Source organism: Brassica oleracea, chromosome C4, assembly GCF_000695525.1.
Source record: "Brassica oleracea var. oleracea cultivar TO1000 chromosome C4, BOL, whole genome shotgun sequence".
NCBI lineage: Eukaryota > Viridiplantae > Streptophyta > Magnoliopsida > Brassicales > Brassicaceae > Brassica > Brassica oleracea.
In genome coordinates, this window is record NC_027751.1 from 42,075,109 (window position 1) to 42,099,082 (window position 23,974).

Here is a 23,974-nt window from a genome sequence, read left to right on the forward strand (position 1 = left end):
TAAAGATACTAAAGTGGATCAACCTGTCAACTGTCCACACTTGATGAGATTGTTTGAAGGAACCAAAGCTAACCTCCAACACTAAACTTGATACAACTGCTTGTCTTGGGGCTTGGTATGCATGGAATCGGATTCTTCATGGAAGGTAAAGCCTTGTGTATATAGATTTTTCACTCTTTCTCTCTCTATTTTCGAAATTATAGATAGATAAAAAAAATAAAAAAATATTATTATATATTAGAGATTTATTAGGAAGGAATTCGAACAGGACTTGGTGGCTACAACCATTAAGGCTTGCTTCATAAAAATTCTATAGGTAAAGGATTAGAACATGACTTGGTGGCTACAACCATTAAAACTTGCTTCACAAATAATCCTAGGATATAGGTCAAAAAGAAGTGAACATGACTTAGTGGCAACCACCATTAAGGCTTGATTCATGGAAGTCTGTCCAATCTTGGTCAATGATCTAGCTAATATAAGCAGACTTTGACCAGGAGTGAAAATTAGTAGAGAGAGAGGATATAAACTAATGTTTACCTGCAGATCCAGATACTTATTTGAGAATCCTTGCATTCTGTGATTGATACTCCCAAGGTAAAGCTTACACTTTTATTTATGCAAAAAAATGAGGTTGGTAGAGAGGAATATCAAACAAGATTTGTTGAAGTTGCTGGCTAGATGAATTTGGTTGCTAAGCTAGGATATGATATAAAGTGCTTTTGTGATTAGGACTTCTTAGATATGGATTGCAATATTGTAGAGGTGATGATTCTGAGTTTTAGATCATGTGAGTTCCTGATGTTTTCAAACCTCTCTCAGAGAAACTGCTCTGTTGTGTTTTGCTTGAGGACAAGCAAAAGAGTAAGTCTGGGGGAGTTGATAGACCATGGATTTTACCCATTTTAACCATGGTTTATGAATGTTTTAAGATATATTATTACTATATAGAGTCTATTTAGAGCAATTACAGGTTCAGGTACCATCTGGAAGAAAATGATGCATTTGGAGTTTTTTGGAGATCTTTTGAGTTTCGCTGGAAGCAAGAGATGGTCGACGGTCGCAATTCAGTATCGACCGACAATTACCACCAAATATCGATCGATGTTGGGTTCCTCACATCGATCGATTATGAAGCAATCCGAGAATTAATGACAAATTAGAAGATTTCAAGTTTCACAAAAGTCTTAATAATTACGTCATTAGTCCATGGCCGCCTGTTTGGCTATTTATTAGGGTTTTGTATCACTTTAGAAAAAGACAGGCCTAGAGATCTTTTTAGACCTAGTTTGGAGAAGGCAAGAAGCTACCATTGAAAAAGGAGACCTTAGTTGGAGAGATAGATCATCTACTGCAAAACAGAGAGATCTTGAACTCCCTTGTTTTCATATTTCTGTTTACTTTTACTATTATTTATCTAAGTATTATTCAGACCATCATAACTATGAGTTTTATGAATATGTCTGAGTAGTCTTTGCTGTTAGATTTAGGTTTTTCAAATAGGTTGATAAATGTAATACTGATACAACAATTGTTAGAATGTTTAGAAATATAGTTCAATCATCTAGTTATGCTTAAAGCTAAGTTTAGGATTGATCACCCTTTTAACTTAAATCTTAGGATTAATTGGGATCAAACCATTGCTTGACTCAATACCTGAAAATAACTAGAATGATCTAACTGACTAGGTACAGACGAGAGTTGGTCTAGTGAGTTAGAGAATACAAATCAAACCCGTCCGTAAAGCTTTCTGGAAGAAGTATCGATTGACACAGCGATGGCCCTGTCGATCAATATTTTGAAAGGTGTATCGATCGATATTCACAAAGAATTATCGATCTACAATTTCTCGCGACCAAAATAACGAGAGTTGAGGTCCGAGATCCAGATTAGATAATCAAACATATTATACCTTAGTTTGAATTCAAGAACAATTAATATTAATACTCATAATGTCCCAAATTAAGTATTATTTATCATACCTGAGAATATACCTGAATCTAGCTACTTCACCCAACTGTAAACAACCTCAAAACAAAACAATCGAGCAATAACTTGCTCACCAACCAATTTACTGCTTTAAAATCGATAGACCATTCAATCTAGATTTATTTCAAGACCATAATCTATTGTGTAATCCTAGAGTCTCTGTGGATTCGATCGCTAAGTACTACATATGAACCTCTTATTTGAGAGAGTAATTCACTACTTAGGGTAATTTGAGTGATATCAATCTCATCTCATCCTTCACCAGGTTAACTGAAATGCAAAATAGTAGCCTGAAAGCAAGAGAAAACCCCGATTAAAAGGATTAAAGTAACCTCAACTGATTCCAAAATGGTCTGTCTTTCCTCTTACAGTAGATAAACGGGCGTAGATAAACTGGTGTGCAATGTAGATACTTTTATGGCATGTAGACTCTGAAACTTGTGGTATTGGATGGTTGTTAAGAGACGAGAATGACAATTCCAAAACACAAATTGACATTAGTAGAATTACATGTAATTTATATTAATATAGTAACTAAAATGAAAAGTAAATAAAGAGGTTTTGAATATTGAAATAATTTCAATGAAGTATCATTTTTCAGTTCTTCAAAATTTAAAGTTCAAGAATTTGTTGAAGAGACAAAAACCTCACGATTCGAAGATTTGTTGGAGATGTTCTAAGATAAATTTGCGAATAGAACAAAATGAGGCAAAAAATGAGAAAGGGAGACATGTAGTTTCAATTTTCTGAGAAACTCACACCGTTTCTACTAGTAGTGATGTTCGAAGTAACTTTTTATTGCAAAAAAACGAATTATTCAAACTTCTTAGACATTGTGTACAAGTAAAAAAAAAATGAATTCTTGCGTTTGCGAACTGGATCGAGTGAAATGTCTTTTTTTTCCGGAGTGAATAGGTTAAATAAACATAATTCTGATTATTAAGCATAAATGCCATATATTAAAAACATTGAGGTGAATAATGATTTGGTGAAAGTATATTGGAATAAGATAAGTATATCTACCAAAGTTCAATATGCATTTCATCTGTTTTATTAAAACCGACGTACAAAATAATATTTGTCTAATTCTTACATATTGTACTACTTAACCCTGATTTTTTTTAGTATTTACAAGAAATTGCCACTAGGTTTGAATGGGTCTTTGCTTCCTTCGTTAAGGTGTTTGGTTATTTAATTACAGCCCATTATGAGACCCTACTAATTAGTTAAAACCAGTGTTTTGAAACCCGATCCGGACCCGCGGTTGAACCGGTAAATCTGGCAACCCTGAAAAAATTCGGTTTGGGTTTTGTGAAAAACCCAATATTTAGAAACCCGCAAAAACCCAATAGAACCCGGAACCCGATACCGGTTGAACCACTGGTTGAACCAATAAATAACTTTTACTTCATTTTTAATTTTTAATTATGTTTTTAGATTATGTTTTATATTCTAAATTTCTAATTGAGAAGTGATATACCGACAAAAAAAAGTTAGGTTTTTCCTTTTCAGTTTTATATTTGTGATTTTTAGATTTTAATGAAGATTTCACTATGCCACTTGAAGAAAATAAAAGTGAACAATGGTAGAGAGAACCAAAATTAGTTGATGTGATTCTGTGTTAGTTTATTTCTGTTATTGACTATTTATCACAATGATCTTTCATTTTTGGTTTATTTTGGATTTGAAGTTTAATTTATTGTTCACATTAGACATTTAAATATTATAAATTTTATGTCTTGATTTTTTTAGATGCCATAACTCTTACTTTGTTAGACAAAATTATAAATTGTCTAAACTATTTTTTGATATTTTGTATATCTAATGAAAATAAAAATATAGAAATTAAAGTTAAGTATTTTTTAAATGTTATTAAACATAAAAATATACACATCCAAACTATTATTTTATGTTTATAAAAACATTTAGAAAATATTAAACTTTAGTTTCTATATTTTTATTTACATAGCTGATATATTATTATATAATAAAATTAATTTATTTATTAATCCGCGGTTCGTCCGCGGTCGACCCAGTGACCCAGCGACCCGGTAAGTCGTCCGGTTCAGTGTCCGGATCGGGTTTAAAAACATTGGTTAAAACACATATGAGATTGTTCCAATTAGTAATTGTTTTATTTTTCAAATATAGACCCTACTATCTTACTAAAAGATTCTTAACGAGCCAACAATGACTTATCAAGGTAAATAAATATTGTTAGTGTGCGGTAGGATATATTTAGAAACATAATATTACATTACACTTAACTGTTTAAGCTTGAATCCAACATATATGTTACATAGCCTAAATGTCTTGTGTCAATCATAATCTTCTTCTAAGACTATAACTAAACAAAATATTCCTTAATTATTATCCAATCAATTAAAAACATACCTAAAATAACACCATCCAATTAATATTCTCCAAAAAATTATTATTATTATTATATTATTTTTTTAATAACCGTGGAGATCCCAAAGATTTTTTAGTTCCAAAGACTAATCTCATGAAGTCTTGCATAGCTACGCGTGGACGGACAAATTATTTTCATAAAAATATTTTTAAACTAATTATAAAATAGTTACCATATTTTGTGATGTAAACAAATAATAGGATTGATATCATATATATACACTTACCATTTTATTTATTTAAAAATGAAATATTACCTTCTAAATAATCTTTGGAGAAACAATATCATCTTTATAAACTTAGATTATTTTTTCATCTAGATATACTTCTCATCCGTTTCTTCTTTGCCATTCCACAAATCATAGAATTGATAACAAACACCAAAAATATGTTTCTTCTTAAAGATGTCATTGATTTAAATAACATATTCAATTTGTTTTTTATGAATAAAATTAAATATAAAATCATTTTAGCATAAAAATATTAAAATGAATAATCCATTTATACTATATATACTCCATCTGATATGAAAATTTGATGTTATAACATCTGCACACATACTAATTTTTTTTTTCATTTTTTGGTTTTACAATTTTACCAATAAAGTTTCACCATTCCTATGTTTACTTTTTATTTGATGTTTTAATTTTAAAAAAATAAGTGTAATAATTCGTTTATCGAAGGAGTATATAATAACTAATTTTAAATTTAATATTTTCTACATGAATAACATATATCAATTTTATATACAAAAGTACATAGTCCATAAATTTTATATATATATATATATAAAACTTATTTCAAAACTCAATATATTAGGGTATAAGTATAATATAAAATTAATATAAACAAAAAATAAATATAATTAAATACTTATTGTATTACTATCATTTCTGTTTCCTATAAAATACATTCAATACAAAACAAAATTCAATAATGTCTTAAAATAGTATATAATAAGAAACAAAACAACATTCAAGGCAATATGAGACAATATTTTTTGTGTAAGATAATAATTAAATTAGTTCGATCAAATCCGTAATAAGGTTATTGTGTTAAAAATACATACTAAACAAATATTTAATATTGGTAATCTTAAAAAAAACATATATTAAATCATATTAAAAAAATTAAACAATATAAAATCTAATCGAACATCCGTGCGGACGCACGGGTCAAAATCTAGTTTGTATTAAAAATACACCACCTCAACTTTGTCATTGGATAAACAACTTTCAAAAACAATTTCTGTGGAATATTATTAAGGGAAATAACATATTATCCTTTATATTACATTAAGGCAAATAACATATTATCCTTTATATTGGAATAAGATAAGTATATCTACCAAAGTTCAATCTGCATTTCATTTGTATTAAAAATACACCACCTCAACTTTGTCATTGGATAAACAACTTTCAAAAACAATTTCTGTGGAATATTATTAAGGCAAATAACATATTATCCTTTATATTACAATATTTGGGTGTTAACAAGCACTTATAAAACACCCAACTAAGTATTCTTTTATAACAGAAAAAAAAATGAATCTTTTAAGTAGATGTGTTGTTCTTAACTTAGACACTGTGTACAAGTAAAAAAAGAAGAAGAATAGTATCAATATAAAGCCAAAGATCTTCTTCAGCAATCAGCAGAGAAATCTGGTTCTGGAGGTTTCTGAAACTTCACCAGCTCTTTAGTTGATGGTGGTGCCAAATTAGACTTCCTAATCCGGTTCTTGTGAACACTACGAAGCGCATTGGCAGCAAACTTCGAAGCCAAGAACGTCGCTCTGATGCTATAAGGACTACCTCCTGCAATAAGCCTCGCAGCAGTCTCCTCCTCTTCTTCCTCTTCTTTTCTAAGTTGTTCAAGTTTCTTCCTCTTTGTGTACCGTCTCCACGCAGCTTGGATAAAGCAAGCGGCCCAAGTCCTCCACTGCTGTGAATAGAATCTAAAAGTGTGCTGCACTTGTCTGCTATGTAACCTCCTGAACTGGCTGGCCACAAACTTAAGCTCATCAGCTATCAAAGCGAAGGCTTCTACTTCTGTCAAGGCCTTGACGGTTCTCGTCGAGGACGGTAAGTTAGAGCCTGATTTGGGATCAAGCGCCCATGTCAAAAGCTCGTCCCCGCAGAAGTCTCCTTCTTTAAGTAAACTACGGTTGTAGAATCCGCTTCTCCCACCGTCAGTGGTGACACTCTCGAGCCGACCACGGATTATGAAGAGCATCTCGTTCACAGGATCTCCCTCACGCACCAAGAAAGACTTCTCAGTGTATAGACACGGCTTGAGCCTCATGCAGATTGCATCTAGCAGCCTCTCATCCATGTTTTCAAACAATGGAACCTAAGAGACGTTCAGTTTTCAAACAAGATGTTTCAAATGGAGTGAGTGAATAAGAGAGGAGGAGACTTACTCTTCGGACTAAGGCTAGACAGAGATGACGTTTGATGTCTCTTCTTAGATCCTTTGGGAGGTTGGAGACAATGTTCTCTTCATCAACTCCACGCGTCTCTAACCACTTGTACTGGTCATATCTTCTGACACGTTCTCGCAGTTCTGGTGGAAGCATTCGGTGATGCATCCACTGTTCTGAATCGCGTCTTTTGACTCGCATTTCTTCTAACCGGATAGTAAGCGATTGAAGATAAGTCTGTCCACAGAAACACCAACATCATTACATGTTTCTTCACATGGTTCTAAATAGGCTTAGAGGACACCTAGACACCCACCTAAGGCGGCACTTTGGTTGATTTTCTTAAAATCCAATTTATACGACTCAAATGAGTTTAAACTATTATAAATGGGTTAAAATATGTTTAAATCGATCTAAATCTGAATCTGTTAAGAGCAATAATGTTGGCACAAATTCACAAATTTGTCTATTTTTTGCGGTTTGTATATTTAATTTTGATAATTCATCAAAACAATTTTATAATTAAATTCAAAAGCTAAAATCTTATATAAATGTAAAAAATATATATAATAAATCAATAATTCGTTAACGCATGGATCTTGCCTAGGCCCCGAATCATCCGCTTAGTCGCTAGTCCTCTACAAAGTGTTTAGTTACCACCTAACGATTTCTAGAACATTGTTTCTTCATAATACATAATAACCGAACAAGCTCTTGTTGTTTTTTAGTACCTGCATGTTACCAATGAGAAGGGCAAAGAGTAGGAGTCCAGCAATAGCAAGTGCTATGGAGAATATAACCTCTCCAGGGTAAGTGCTAGTCTCAAGCCCTTGACCAAGTGTACTGCATTTTTGACAACACAGTGATTACTAACAATAGACTCAAAAGCTGAATGGGTTTGTTTATTTGTTTGTCTTCTCATCATTACCTAAGATTCTGTAATCCCCACCACAAACAGAAGAAGTACTTTGAGACAAACTTCTTAGACGAGACAATGCCAGAGGAGAGAGCTCTCGAGTAGATTCCAAAATCAAAAGGAGGCTCTTCCCCTTCAGTGACATTGACAGGGCACTTTTCCTGAAGAACCGAACTTTTCGCAGTGTACCAAGCAGCATAACCTTCCATGTTTTGGTTACCGCAAAACAAAAAGTTTCTGGTGCAGTTGTCTTTCTTGACGCAAGCCTTACTCCAGCAGTCGTTGTTGCGTTCTAAGGCAAGCAAGTACCACAAAGCCCCAACAATCTGCAACCACATACACTTATAAGAAACAAAAAAATGGTAACAAAAGGATAAAAGAAATGTTACTGACATGACTTGCAAGCATGTAGAGTAGCAAGTAGTAAGCAGCACCAGCCCAAGCAGTTTCAGCGAACACTCCTGCTGTTCTCTTCAGCTCTGAACTTAAAGGATACATCCTAAGAAAACGCGGAATGTATTGAACTAACACTATATACCGAAGTGCCTGCTTCGTCGCCAGAACATTAGCACCCTTAGAAGTGTATAAGAATCTCCAAACTGTAATCTGAAAAAGATGTAGAAAAAGTAAACACCAAACAAAGTAAATTAAGAGATTATATAATCTGTTGTTATACCTGCGGAAGAGGAAGAACAGAAAGCAAATCAATGATGAAGTACTGCTGCAGATACCGCTTAGCTATCTGTTTAGGATCAATCACAAGCTCCCCTCTCCCAAAAACCCGCGAAGAAGGAGCAACGTACGCCGTTCTAAACCTCAAAGCCATGTGAAAGAGGTAAAAAGAATCTATAACCGTCCTCAGCGTCGTCGCTACGATCGCCAGCTTCCTGTCTATACCGATGCACTTCGCTTTATCGTTTATAAACGGAAGGTACAAGAAGAGCGGGTCCACTGAAACCGCGAGGATGCAGGAAGCAACGAAGAGCTTGTTGCAGAGCAAGAGAAACTTGTCTTGAGGATCGAATATCTTCTTCTCTGATACCTTGAGATCCTCTGGAAAGACTGCGCGCGAAACGCCGAGTCCTATGGATCTTCCAATGGACCAAAGACCCTCGGAGCCTTTTCTGAAGCCGTTCTTGAAAGATCCGGACGATGTTTTGCTTCCTTGAGCGAAACGTTTGGGCGCTTGTATGTTTAATGTGCATTTGTTTAGGCCTGTATTATCGGAGCTCTGAGAGTACCTTGAGTCCATACTCTCTAACCTGATCAAGAAAATCAAGAAACTGCTTTTAGGTTCATGAATAGAAACAAACAAAAAGATGGTTAGCTATATATACCTGATAAACTTCTCACGATGGCCACTGATTACTTGAGATTTGACTCCATTTGTGCCACAATCAAACATACTCTTCTCTAAGATTCCTTCAACTCATGAATCCCCTAATCTAGACAAAAAAGTAGTTCAATCAAAGATCATTCGGACAGTTTCAGCAACTGAGATCTCTCTGGGAGGAACATGTAGAACAAGAAGAAGAAGAAGATATAACTTACAGTCGAATCTGACGGCGATGAAGAAAGCATAGAGAAAAAGAGTTGTTCTTGTTGCTGTCCGGGTCGGGTCCACCATGCTGTCTTCTCTTCATTTGTCCTATTCGGGATATCAGTATGCTCTGACCGAAATGATGTATAAAATGGGTCCTTCATGGGCCAGAATATCTTCCTAAAGGGGCCTTATTTCATCTTCTAATTGTTCCTTAACTTCGCTCCTTTCCGCTGATGTGCCAATTTCGATCGTACCAAATATACCCCAAACAAATAGTCACTCTGAAATACGAACTCAACTCAATTATAATTCAAAAAAGTATCAGAACTTCTTAAAACGTACATAAATTAACATTGACTTTAACAGAAATTAGTCAACCGTTAACAAACTAAAACGATGTTGTTTTGATATAATTTTTTGTTATTTGGACCAATTTTTAAATATACATAAAATCAAATTTACCTTTTTATACATGTTTCAGATCAAAATAACCGTCTTCAAATTTAATAAAACTATAAAATATACTAAAAATAATAACATTTTGCATTTTTTTGCTAGGACTTTTTTAATATTTAGAAAGTTTAGAAACTTTACGGATTGCAGAAAACGTATAAAAACCATAACTTGGAAAGTTTAGAAACTAAACACATTGAAAAGATATTCAAATCTTAAAATTATTGTAACAATCAACAACACAAATAAGAACAATCAAGTTGATCAAAGGCTAGTCCCTAGTTATAGTTTTAGTTTCGTCTTTACATTTATCGAAAAAGATAATTTAGTAACTATGGTTTCCTCCGGCTTTTCGAGAAATTCCATTGATCTACTCATCAGTGTATTTCTTTGTCAATTTTCAAAATATAGATCAACTCATCGATATCTGTGTGGATGACATATACAACCAATCTCGGTGGAGTTGCACTATTATTCTGGGATATAAAGACATGTTCTGAAATGAAAAAGACCACAAACAATTTAAAAAAAGTTGGTTACTTTTATAAATTTTGTAGATAATTTTTTTTTGAAAAGGCTGATTTATGTAAATAGTTTTTGTGGGCTGGAAGCGGGTGCTTGTAATGCTTCCCCTCAGATCCGCCACTGCATGGTGCTGATGTTCGCTATCCTATGAAAATGAAAACTCTGGTAAGCTACATCAATATAGCTCTATCACAAGTGACTAGTGGCAACTATTTTCTTTCTAATATCATAATGTTTGCGACAACTATCATTTTATTGTTTAAATAATTAGTTAAATTAATATTGTAAATAAATGTTGATCCACTTTTAGTTTTAAAAATAAAAATAAAACTTCTTATAATATTTAATTTATATAAAATTGCTAAACTAAAAGTAATTAATTTAACTATGGATTACTGCAACAAAAGTCAAAATTATTTAATTATATAATACATTTGTACGGGAAAATAAAATGATCAACATATTTTAAACTTGTGCATATACAGTCATATGATTAAATATCAGAAATGTAAAATTTTGGTGACAATATATTCTTCTTTTAGTATTTGAATGAAAATAACCAAGTGATAGCGTTTTACATATGTAGGAAAAAGCGTTTTATAAACAACCAAGCCATGATCAATCATATATTTTTGTTAGTTAAATAACTTATATGATATATTTAGGTACCAAGATGATTAATCATTGCTAGGAAAATAATTGATACAGTATGTATTAAAATTAAATTTGTTGACAAGAGGAAAAACGTTGCAAATTAATTATTGGTAAATGTCAGATATGGCATAAATTCAGATAATCATTGAGAAAACGGTCGTTTAAATACCGAACTTGCACAAATTTACCAAAATAAATATAGACTTTTCATTAACCTGAAAAATCATGAACTTATATTGACCAGGCCGAAATAGATACTATCATTGGTCAACTTTCTAAATCGTCAAAACTCCGTTTACGGCTATTAATATGATGCCGTTTTTTAATTAGAATAGAGAACTAAAAATCCCCAAACCCATACTCGTTCTCCCTTCTTAACATCTCTTCACTGCAAATCAGTTTTTTTCCTTATACGATGAGGCAGAACGAGCTTTACGTCGAGGCAGAACTAGAGAACCTGAGCCTCGACCTTTGTTGAAGGTGATGAAACATGATCTACTACAATTCAAAACGATGGTGGAGACGATTGTGAACCTATACTCGATGATAATTCTACTGTTGATGATCTTGCTGACGAGATCGAAGAAGAAACAATGAAGTCGAAGGAAAAGGAAGAAGAAGAAGAAGAAGAAGAAGAGAATTAGAACAATGGCGTAAGAATTGAAGAAGAAGCTTGTGAAAAGTTTTATCATCACACTTTCGAGATGTTGCAAGAATGATGGAGGAGATAATTCTCACAAAGTGGATCACAAGTTGGCTCAGAAGATGGTCGTATGATGCATATGTTGCTTCATTTTGTCGTTGTTTTTTGTCTGTTACTTGTTGTGGACTGGGTCACGCCAGAACTTATGTTGTCTTTATTTTGTTCCTAAATTTTGTTAGATATACTTTTTGTTTTTTGCAAACTTTCTTGGTGTTTGGGATTAGTGTCTAATTCTTCTTTCATAACACAAAGACAGTTAAAAACCAGAGGACGTTAAAGATACAAGAGCTCAACAACAAACATAGATTAATAGTCTTACACATGAGATAAGGATACAAGAGTTTAATAAAAAGATGCTTACAAATGAGACAATCAAGAGCTTAGTAGAAACATGAGACAGACTATTACAATCACAACAAACATAAAACAAACGAATCCGCAACATATTTAAGTAATGAGTTTCCACTTCCTCATCTCAAACTTTTTCAAAATTACATCCTCTTTCAACTCCTCAGCCACCTTATTCAAGCAATCAGCCTCTTCTTTCACATTGTCAGACAGAATGTTCTCAAGTATTGGAACTGAATCTTCAACCTCTTCAAGTAATGATACCTCCACCCACTTAAATAAATGCTCTTATCAAATGAAATCCTAATGTTAATAGATACTTTACTCCCTACAAACACACTTTGACGGCAAGCCTTGTTTTCCAAATGGAATCAAACTCAACTTCGTCACTCAATTATAGCCTTTAAAAGTAACAAAGGAGAAGAGTAGAAGAAGAAGAAAAGAAGAAGATCAAACATTCTATTTCCGCAGAGAAGAGAAGAAGATGTGAATTCAATTGGAGGTTAGGGTTCAAAGAGTATCGACTAGGGGATTTTGGAAAGTTATTCCTTTTTATTAAACGAGGACGTATATGACACCGTGAACTATAAACGGAGATTTGACGATTAATAAAGTTGACCAGAAGTGTATCTAGTTTGGCTTGGTCAATGTAAGTATGATTTTTTTTTAATTAACGAAAAGTCTGTATTTGTTTTTGCAAATTGGTGTGAGTTCGGTATTTAAATGACCGTTTTCTCGATAATCATTATTCTCTAGAACATAGATTTGGTCGCATAATAAAGATCATCTTCTAATATAGAGGCTTAAGCCCAAGCGAGCCCAATGACAGCAATAAAGGTCCAGAAGATGCCACTTCCAGCAACCAACCCAACGGCAGTGTTGTTGGCCGGAGTTGGTGCCGGTGAAGTAGGAGGTGCCGGTGAAGTAGGAGGTGCTGGTGAAGTAGGAGGTGCCGGTGAAGTAGGAGGTTTTGAAGGAGTTGGTGGAGCAGTGGGGGGTACGGGCTTGGGCATGGGCGGGTGATCAGGTGACTGAACCACCACGATCAATTTTTCACCGTTAGCGCAATTACCTTGATCTCCACTGATGAAGTAGTGTGGACCTGAGTCATTAAGTTTCAGGATGGTTTGTGTCGCAGTATATGTTTTCGAAGCCTCTTTTGTAATGCACTTTTCGTAGTTTTCTTTTGTCACTTGTAACACCGAATCTGTCTTGTTATCGTAGTTAAACTCTGTCGCATGCAAAAATAATGTTAATACAAGTCTGAATTGGTATTCGTGGTATATAATTATATTTAATTAGTTTATATCGACTAATAAATCATCATGAAACTATAGACTATAGTGTGAACCACAAAATCAATATATAACATAAAATATTTCTTATAAAAAACCGTAATAGTTATGATTAATAATCGCTATTAACCCTAGATCCATTTCGTTACATAAGATAAACAAAATTTAAAGAAAGATGAGATCTGTACCAAGACTGTCTCCTACTAGGAATCTTTGGGTCTCAGCCCAATGGATGAGTCGAGTCTTGTTGGATGATTCTGGAACTTTCCATCCGTCGTCTGATCCTCCCACAAGAAATGTATGGGGCGCACGGCCCTCACCAAGGTGGTAGAACGTTGTCAATAGGAGGAATACTAGAAAGAAAACAGGATTCAAAGACGCCATTTCTTCTTCTTCTTCTCTTAAATATATTTTGTTCTTCGGATGAGAAAAAAGATTGGCCGTTAAGGTTTAGAACTAAATGGGTTTTCTTTTATATAGAGTTGGAAGGACGCGGACAAGATTTGGGTTGAAACATGCAAGAAAGATATTATTAAGAACATGATCTTCTAGAAATGTAATGGAATATTACCAATTAGCCAATAAATTATTACTTTCAATATCTACTGGATTCATTAATCCTTATATATATTAAAATATTACCAGGTTCTCAATTTGAAAGTAAATACAAATTAATTAAGTGGTGATCTTTTTATTGTTTCTCCAATAAATTTTATATTTTTAAAGATCTATATCATATTTTCAATACAAGATAATTTATTGACATATAAAACAAGTAGACTTAAAAGATACAGAGTGATACATATTCTTAAACTTTTGGTTTTCATGAAAGATATATCATTGACATATGTTATTACTAAAACAAGATAAAGAGTCCATGCGATATAGCACATGAACTCATTTTATGAAAACAAATATGCCATACTTTAGAAAATAACCTTTTATAAAAACTGTTTTACAATTGCAAAATACATGTACTACAATATTATCTTGCATGCAACTATCTCTTTATTTATAAATATTAAAAATCATCAACAATCAACTCTACTCGATACCTGATAAATAATCAAATTATATAAATAATCAAATTTGATATTGATAATTAGAATATATATTTAAAATTATTTTAATATATATTTATATAAAACTTAATGTTGCTGTTATATTTTTAACTGGAAAAATATTGCATACAAGTGCGTCTTCATCTTTTAAGGTTTCTTCTTACAAATTGTCACATGATATTTAATTATTTCCAACCACTTCTTAAATAAATTGCAATTATTTTTTCATGACATTTAAATATCTTTTCCTATTAAAAAGATAGTATTATAATTACTATTTTGTACCTTTTTAAAATAATTACTAGTTTTATGTCGGTAACAAAAACAATGACTATTTTATATATCTATGTAACTACTTTGTTTTTTTGAGAAATATATCGAAGAAATGGGATATCATAATAAATATATGTTGACTTATATTGATTTTCCCTTCTCATTTATAATGTTCCCTTGAATTTCTGGGAGAGATTTTATAAATTAACACCAACACTTATTATATTAAACTAACGCAAATTAGCTAAATTGGTAAATTATGGATTTATCATTTTGGAATTACTAATGGCTTTTATTAGATTCTTAAATAGTATTTTTGAAGTTAAGGTGGTATTGAAATATAAATACTCTAGAATGTTATCAGTTTTTTAAACAAAATTTTTAAGCTAACACTAAAGTACATGAATGATAAAAAGAGTTTTTCGTATTTATAGGTGTTTTTTCAAAGATCTTTGATGATCTTTTAACAATGGATTACTCTTTTTTCTAGTCTATTTGTGATTATTTTTGTTTTCTTGTTGTGATTTGTCAAGACCCACAACTCCTTATGCAGAAGACTAAAGGTTGCAAAGTTGGTTAACTCAAAAAGTTGCAATGATCTATCATCAAAGAAAACAATCATTAACAGTCGCAATGGATTATCACCAAATATTTTAATAATTCATCACTGAAAATTATACGTACTCACCAACGGTTATAACTTTTAGTCTAATGCTTGCTTTCTGTTGATTGGGATTTAAATCTAATGTCTGTTACTGTTTTATTGCCAAGAAATTGCATTTGACTTTGTTGGGCGATTTCCTGAAAATAAGACTTAGACCACCCACAATGGGGGTGTTGAAAGTGAGTTTCAACTGTTGAATACCTACAATGAGGGTGTTGAAATATTGTGTTTATCTATGTAGATTCAACATCTGTTGGAAAATTTCAACATGTTGATAAAATTTTATGTGGGTCAGTTTTGCCACTTGGCGTAAATTGATTAGATATAAATGTTGGGTAGATTTATTTTATTTTTATTTTCACCCAATAACTAAAACTCATTTATTATATAATATTTTTATTTTTAAATAATAAAAATTATATCAAAATTCATAACTTTTTACAATCTATAAATAGAGACTACTCTCATTTCATTTCGACACAGAAAAAACGTTATTTTTTATATAATTAACTATTTTAGTGTTTTAAACCTTTTTTGTTAAATAAATCCTAATAATAACCTTTTTAAAATTCATAATTCTTCTTATTAAAAGTTACATTATTTTAGTTTTTAAGTTAATTAGAATCAAAATTATTATTAATATATAGTTATTATATTATAAAGATAAGAGTATGAATTAAAAATGATGGGGTATAGTGTTGAATTTTTATAAACAAACCATTGTAGAAGTTAAAAACGAAGAAGGTGTTGAATAAATTAGGTGGATGAAAAAGAAAATGACGTGGAATGTTAAAAAGAAAAAAATAGGGTGTTGAAAATGAAATGGGTGTTGAAACCATTGTATATGATCTTCTGAAGAAACCAGAAAGTAACTTTTGTTTTTTCGTTTATTTTCCGCAAACTAATAATTTTTCTTCTTCTTTTTTTTTAAAAAATATGCAGATTAAGTTCAGATTAAGTTCTTCTTTTTAGTCTGATTCATCTGATGCACAACAGGGATCACATCATATACAAGTCTTAATGTTGTGCAATATTTATATGGTGGATGGTTCTTGGCATCATGATACACTTTTTTAGATGTAGATGGATATGGAAAGATTCTACTGGGGAACACAACTTTATGAACTAAGAACCAGTGGGGTTGATTATCGCCTCTACATGTAAAAGTTAAAGCTCTTATATGGACGACGAAGAATATGCTACCACATTCCACTGTAAGAATTTTGAAACAGATTGCTGGAAGGTGATATCTGGGATTCATGATCCAGGTGGATGAAGTTTTTCAATGGAATTGAAAGAAATTTCAAGCCTGAGAGAGGATTTCTAAAATTTCTTTATCTCCTTTATTCTTTGGGCGAGTAATTCAGCAGTAGATTGGCTAGATAATTTATAGAAAGCTTTATTTTATTGGTTATTCTGCTTTGATCTGGTTTTTCATGCTATCTCAAAATTTGAGTAAAGAAAAAACCGCCTGATGTCAAAACAAAAAGCGAAACACTTAGAACATGCATGAAATCTAGCAAACGCAACCCCTACAAATATCTCCTTTTATGTGTGTACTGCCTTCCTTTTATTGATTGCAACATACACGTTGCAAAGTTGATCATCCCATCTACAGTGTCCATTTAGTAGGCATTGGTGTAAAAATAGCCTTTGACATATTTTCTCCTCGCCCATAACATGATCTATTGATCTTGTGGATGCTTTTTGTTACATAGCTGCGTTGGGAACTGGAGCAAAATATTGGGGGATCATGATTCCCATTCAACACACATATTCAAGTCTCTCTAATGGCATTGGTTTCTCTATTTCAAGATTCCAAATATAACTGAAAAAATACATTAAAAAAAAAGAAACACTTTCTTCATAGCTAAATGAAATTTAAATCTCTGATTCCATATATATAACCTTCTATGTCACTGGAACTGTAATGATATTGGTAGCTAAATCAGCTAGCTAGAGGCTTTTTCCAAGAAATGAACCATTGATTCTTCCTCGCTTGGATCAGCATCTAAAGATTTCACTGTGACTGTAGATGCTCTTTCCTCAAGCCTGTGAATCTCCAGCAACTGCTCAGAATAATGTTTCTTAAGCATAGCCTTGTGTTTTTTCCCAAGCTTATGAGTCTCCATCACATTCTCAGAATACGTCACAATGTTACAAGCTTCGCACCGAACCATTACCGACTTTTTCTTCTCACCTTCTATCTTCTTTCCAGTTTCTTTCGCCGCCACTTCCTCCACTTTCTGAAGCTGAGCATTTGCCACTACTGTAACAGCTTCTGATTGTGGAGCTGCAAGGGAAGCAGGAGCTATGATGACGGAGGTTGAAGCAGCCGTCTTCTCAGGCTGCTTTTTAATAGCAGCTTTATGTTTTTTTCCTAACTCATGATTCCTCATGACTGTTTCATTACAGGCCCCAACACTACAAAGGTCGCACCAAAACTTAAACAGCCTCTTCCTTTTAGAAGGTTCGTTCAAACCTCCCTCAACATCCTTTGCCTTACGCTTAGCTCTTCCAAGACGAGTTTTAGCATCCCCTCCGATAGGATCAGGCCTATCCTGCAACACAGGAATCAAAGAGAAAAACATATGAGAAACAAAGACTTCTTATTCCCTATCTAAATATGAAAAAAGAACAAACTGTTAGTCTAGTGGTAAAGAAGGCATTTAGTAGGTACTCGGCCACTCAGATTCAATTCTTGTTGGGAGGGACTATTTACATTGTTTGGATTTTCGACAAATAGGTGAAATCATTTTTTTACCAAAAATAAATAAATATATAATATATATATATATATATATTTAATATATATATATATATATATGTATATATTAAAAAACAATTACCAATATAATCAACTTGTCCTTGTTAGACTCCAAAACTGGCGTTTCCTTAGCTGCTGTAGCCTCAAGCATTTGCTGTAGTGGAGGCATTTGCTTCATTGGTGATGTAACTAGACTGTTGGGCCTTGTGTAGATGGCAGGATCACTGTAAGTACGCTTCAGTTTAGAAAAGTTGTTGTTGTGGTTCTGATGTGGAAGCTTCCTTTGAGTGATCCACATAGCTATCTTATCCTCCTTCTCTGCCATACATTTAATCGCCATTTCTCTCTCGATGGCCATCTCCTGTGCAACCTCAGCTATAAGCTCTTTTCTTCTCGCAGTTTCCGCTGCAATGATCTCACGACGGATTTGCTCCTTCTCAATCTCTCGTTGAACATAGTCCCATCCTGGTATTATGTTCCATCCTAAGAATACAGACAAAACAAAAAAAGAGTTTGAACAAATGTTAAATTCGAGACATAAGACGTGATATAATGTCAGAGCAGGCCATGACCTATGTATTTAACATGTTTCAGAGTCAGTTACATGAAAACATCAACAAGAGATGTCGCGGGACTTCAATTAAGTTACGAAAACTGTATAGTGAACGTATTCTACGTACAATCTCATTTTTGAAAAATGTTAAGCCAATCAAATCATAACAAGAGAGATGAGAAGGAGGAAACCTGGGATTGGGATTGGTAGTGCCGAGAAGAAGGAATAGTTTGGATTCAGAGACTGAGATGGGGCCGTGTCTTTCACAGGAGGTGGCCGATCGATGTCGATGGCTCTGTATCTGAACTCCATCGTAATTCAAATTTGGAGAGAGAGAGGTTTATAACGTTTGTAAAAGCAATTTCGCTAATAGGTTTTAGTTTTGGTCAAACAATAGGATTTTCTTTTCAGGAAAGTGAATTTTATGTTGACAAAAAAGCCCAATATGTTCTCCAATTTTCTTACAGAAATACAAAATTACAAAAATCTCTTAAAAGTTTAAAAGAGCTAGGAGGATGTATTCAATTAGGAGTTTGAGGTGATTTGTATTAAAATGACAAATTCAATGTTATTCAAACATAGATTTAAAAAAATATTTTGAAATTCAGTGTTATTGAACTTGTTAATTTATAATACACTCTGAAATCCACTGTTATTGAACAAAATTTAAGTTAGAGATTTTAAAGTGCTATAAGTGTTTCTAGAGTGTTTGAGAGGAGTTCTTTAATTATAAAAATAAAAATCCAAATCCCATGGTTTTATATGGGATTCTAGAGTGAATTTTATGTTGACAAAAAAGTCCAATATGTTCTCTAATTTTCTTACAGAAATACAAAATTACAAAAATTTCTTAAAAGTTTAAAAAAGTTAGGGGGGTGTATTAAATTTGGAGTTTGAGGTGATTTGTATATTAAAATGACAAATCCAATGTTATTCAAACATGGATTTAAAAAAATACTTTGAAATCCAGTGTTATTAAACTTGTTATTTTATAATACACTCCGAAATCCACTGTTATTGAACAAAATTTAAGTTAGAGATTTTAAAGTGCTTTAAGTGTTTCTAAAGTGTTTGAGAGGAGTTCTTTAGTTATAAAAATAAAAATCTAAATCTCATGGTTTTATACGGGATTCTAGAGTTATTTAACAAAAATCACACCAAATTCTCAGATTTTCCTACAATCATTTGAAAACTCATCAAAAATCAAATCACTTCAAATTTCAGATTCAATACACCCTTCTATAATTTGGATACTGGAATTTCAGATTAAAACAGTGAAAGTATATACAATAAATTATGGAAAATTTGCTAAAATAGAACAGAAAATAGCCCTATTGTCCCATTGCCATAAAATATTTTTTGGTCTATTTTGGACGTTTAATGCCTCAGGTTACTTACAGTTTTAGATAAAATATTGTTTTTGGAAAATTGGAAAAATTGGACACTTTCATCTTAAGTTTGTCACAATAAGACTTGTAGATGATTATTAGGATAAATAGGATTTATATTCTCTTTAATACCATTATACCCTTCAATTAACCAAATTAATTTTAATATTTCGTAATTGATTTAAATTTTTATGAAAAAAAGAAAAAAAGTAAAAACAGAAAAAAATAATCCAAAGAGGTAAAAAACTCAAGTCGTTTTCCCTAATTTCTTTTTTGACGTTACTCTTCTTCTCCGCCGTACCTTCGACATGTATCAATGGAAATGGTGATTTAGGGTGAGTGGAGAGTCCTTGTTTTTTTCATCGGAAATCATCGTTATTTTCGTATCTAATCTAGTTTTTGTCTTTTTCCTCTTTGTTCTCAGACACCAATCTCAACGAATTGGAGATTTGTTCTTCCTCTATGGGTTTCGTCGGACAGTCTTCTTCGTTCTCAAGAAGTTTCGTCAAACGGTCCCTTCACACTATGTATCATCAATTTCATCAAAATCTCAAGTTTATAGTTCTGTGCGGAATCGATTGTGGTGCCACCATCAATTATGTTTTTTTTGTTCTGTATTTTTCACAGTAAACTCTATGAGGTTGTTAGCGACTCAGAGCTTCGATGGCCTGTTTCCTTAACACTATTTACTGTAGCACACTGAAACACTAACATCTAAAACGTATCCGGTCATGTTCGTGCATTGTTTACATGCTCAAATTTTCTCTGATTCAATTTAAGAGATCAAGTATTTTTACCTGAATGTATGCAAGTCAAAGAGCCTATAACAGGTGCAAAGAGGTTTCTTAATATTAGCGATGACTCAGTTTGAAGTATTAGTGTTAGTCTGAGACATCTAATTTTTTGTCATGTTCTAGAATATATATATGGCATTGCATCTTTTGGTTTTGGTTTTGGGGATAATGACTTCAGCTGTGACCAACCGTTAAGACATTCCTTTCTTTTGAGACAGGTCATTCATTGAGGTGTCTAAAGCTGGGATTAAGATAATATCACCTCTGGATAATACAATACCTACTATGGGTTGAGTGACATTATATGGAACCTTCGAGGAGCAGATTCGGGCAACTGATTTTATTTTGGCTAAGCTTACCGAGGACGATCGTTACTATCACCTCTGGATCATACACTAGGTATCTCCTTCTTTATTTTACAAAATATGTTGTATTTCTTCTTCAGGTTCTGCTTTAGTCAAACATCATTGCTTGAATCAAAAGTATTTGTTTCATGCAGCCTTATTCACGCTTATGCAGTTGGTAGAGACATGAAAGAAGGAATTGAGATGAGTTTAGTTACTTATAGTGTTATCGTTGGAGGATTTTCCAAAGCGGGAAACGCCGAGTAAGTAAATGGTGGAAGCAGGCTTGACCGTTGATATGGGAACTGCGGTTCACTGGTCTAAATGCCTGTGCAAGATCGAAGGTTCTGGTGGTGAGCTCACAAAGACATTACAGAAGACGTTCCCACCTGATTGGAGCTCGCATCATCATCATCACCATAGATTTCTGGATCAGGTTTCTGATGTGGATGATGATGGTGAAGATAATGATGATGATGTAAACTTGGTTTCTGGTTTCTTATCTTCCAAGTAAGGAAAAACAGTCATGTAAGCTGTAACAACTTTAGTATAGAGAAAAATCACATTTTTGGTTTGTTTTTGTTTCTTATTACTGCAAATAAAAAGTGAAACTTGTTGAAAGTGAAACTAATCAAATGGTATGATTGATCTTCTTTGTTTAAACTGATATTTCAACCCCCAAAAAAAGGAAAAAGAAAATACATATTTAAGTATGATCAACAACATATATATTGTCAATATGGTGGTGGAGTGTTATGGCTGTTGTGGAGGCATCAGGTAAGCTCTGTTGTTCTCGCTGGTGCTTGAACCACCCATTCTCTGCGGGTCCATTGATGGGTAATAAGGTTTATCCTGGTTAGGTGGTGCTGGATGCATATAATATTGCTGCTGCATTGGTGGAGTTAGTAAAACACTCTGAGCCACACTGCCTTGTTGGTACTTCCAGCCATCTTGACCACGTTTTGGGACGTGAGATCTTCCCCATGTGAGTTTTAGCCTCTGACTGTTAATGACTAGCCTGTTGGAGAGTTCAACAATGAATAACTGAACTCGACATTAACAACATTTTGGTCCACCCCATAATCCTCACACACCATTATCTTAAGCTTCTCCAATGGAATAGTAGTTTCTAATGTTACCATTCGACCCCGCCTTTCTTTGTCTACCACGAAACTCCACTCTTCACTACAACTAAACATCCATTCACCAGATTTAACATAGATTAGAACCATATTGTATTGATAGAGAAAATAGATGATTATGTCGATGAAGAAGAGAGAAACACAAAGAACGAAGAGAAAAGATCGTGGGAGAAGAAGAAAAACGTGGGAGAAAATATTCTATGAGATAGTTAGGGAAGATTTAGTTTAGATTTAGTAAACATCTTTAACCGAATATGGAAGTTTCCATATTTTCCGGATTTCCAAAGAATATACATCCTAGCTTACGCAGAACACAGTAGAGTAGATGAGAAACATATTCCTCATTAAGCGCCACATAAGGTAAAAGGCATAACATATTATGGCACAAAATATATATAAGGTATATCACTGCGTTGTGCTTATATGTCGTTATCAAGTTGTAGGTATACTGAAGACATCTTTCTTGATTATAACGTTTCGAAATATAAATGTGTTAGAATATATAAGAAATGCTAGTTTACGTTGTACACCCAGGATATATCTATGTATAAAACTTAGTATCAGATTTATAGACTAAGTAGATGACCAGAATGAGTAAAAGAAAATATGATTCTACATTAAAAAAAAAAACTTTTAAACATATATATTATCATGCTTATGTTTCCAATAATTTTCATATTTTAAACATTTTTAAAATTCAGTTTACTATTTTCCCATAAAAAAAGAGTAAAATATATCCAGAAAATTATACATAGTGTATATAAACTAGAAGCAATCATAAGAAAAATATCTGTTGTTTGTAATTATTAGTAACATATAATATTATTTTTTCGTCCTACAAATGGTAGAAAGTCCAATCTACTATCTACGGTTACATAGAATATAATTTCAGTTAATTACATAATTATTTGTCCTAATTATTTGCGTCTCTTAGAACTTAGAGCATCATTAACGCAGCACCTCATTAGGGGATGCTTATTTTATTAATTTTTCTTTTTTATCTGATTAAAAAAAAAAACCAATCGCGGACCAGCACGTATTGATGGGTTCGTGAACAGTACAAATAACCCACATAATTCGACGCTTATCTGGGAGCATCAAGCAGCGTCTGTTACATTTTGGGTGGAACCTACCAACTATTAAACTAATTTTTTCTAAACACCTCTTTCATAAGTTACCCCGTTAAAGATGCTCTTACAATCTACCTAATGTACATTTATCTGCGAAAGTAGAATATACAGTCTACTGTTTTCTCTACTATCTGAAATACAATAGATTATATGAATTAACGTTTATTCATCATACATCTACCAATATTGGAATGTAAAATCCATCAACGTATACCTTATTTATCAACATTATATGTACTCAAAGAAAATGAGATTACCTAATCTACGTAATATTTTGACTACAGCGAATTGAATATGTTTCTGCCTGATTCGGTGACAAATATTCCATAAATTTTTCCAAAATCTGTTAGAAGATATTTTCCAAATCTAAATATTACCTAAATCTTTTTTTTTCCAAATTATTTTTTTGCTGAATTTGGTTAACCCTAAGTCTTCCGTTTGTATCTTTCGTGAGTATGTCGGTTACATCGACCACATAGTTGGTGATTATGAATCTACGCTGAAGAATAAGTATGTAGAGATGCGCTTGCTAAGTCCAAATTTGAATGTCATAAAAATTATAAGGAAGAAGTTAAGGGCTTCAAAAAGCAAGTTGAGAGCA

At 32.9% G+C, this 23,974-nt stretch overlaps 3 protein-coding genes across 5 annotated transcripts; all 3 read right to left on the reverse strand.

The window, feature by feature from the left end:
* Positions 1–5,973: 5,973 nt before the first annotated feature.
* On the reverse strand, positions 5,974–9,379 carry LOC106342509 (probable cyclic nucleotide-gated ion channel 6). Of its 3 annotated transcripts, none has more exons than XM_013781465.1 (8): positions 9,288–9,379; positions 9,074–9,176; positions 8,413–8,998; positions 8,130–8,342; positions 7,749–8,062; positions 7,552–7,663; positions 6,821–7,057; positions 5,974–6,750 (listed from the first exon to the last, which is right to left on the reverse strand). In XM_013781465.1, exons 2-8 carry the CDS (start codon positions 9,139–9,141, stop codon positions 6,043–6,045), a joined length of 2,238 nt encoding a protein of 745 aa, XP_013636919.1. In that variant the 5' UTR covers positions 9,142–9,176; positions 9,288–9,379; the 3' UTR covers positions 5,974–6,042. The 3 variants fall into 3 exon arrangements, with proteins under 3 accessions (XP_013636919.1, XP_013636918.1, XP_013636917.1); XM_013781464.1 differs by having other exon boundaries at positions 9,074–9,181; XM_013781463.1 differs by having other exon boundaries at positions 9,074–9,301.
* A 3,290-nt stretch (positions 9,380–12,669) lies between these two features.
* On the reverse strand, positions 12,670–13,708 carry LOC106341057 (early nodulin-like protein 3). The gene is made up of 2 exons (XM_013779874.1): positions 13,446–13,708; positions 12,670–13,193 (listed from the first exon to the last, which is right to left on the reverse strand). Exons 1-2 carry the CDS (start codon positions 13,639–13,641, stop codon positions 12,766–12,768), a joined length of 624 nt encoding a protein of 207 aa, XP_013635328.1. The 5' UTR covers positions 13,642–13,708; the 3' UTR covers positions 12,670–12,765.
* A 3,440-nt stretch (positions 13,709–17,148) lies between these two features.
* LOC106340983 lies at positions 17,149–18,900 on the reverse strand. The gene is made up of 3 exons (XM_013779802.1): positions 18,767–18,900; positions 18,105–18,505; positions 17,149–17,816 (listed from the first exon to the last, which is right to left on the reverse strand). The coding sequence occupies exons 1-3, from the start codon at positions 18,885–18,887 to the stop codon at positions 17,208–17,210; spliced, it is 1,131 nt and encodes a 376-aa protein (XP_013635256.1). The 5' UTR covers positions 18,888–18,900; the 3' UTR covers positions 17,149–17,207.
* Positions 18,901–23,974: the final 5,074 nt, after the last annotated feature.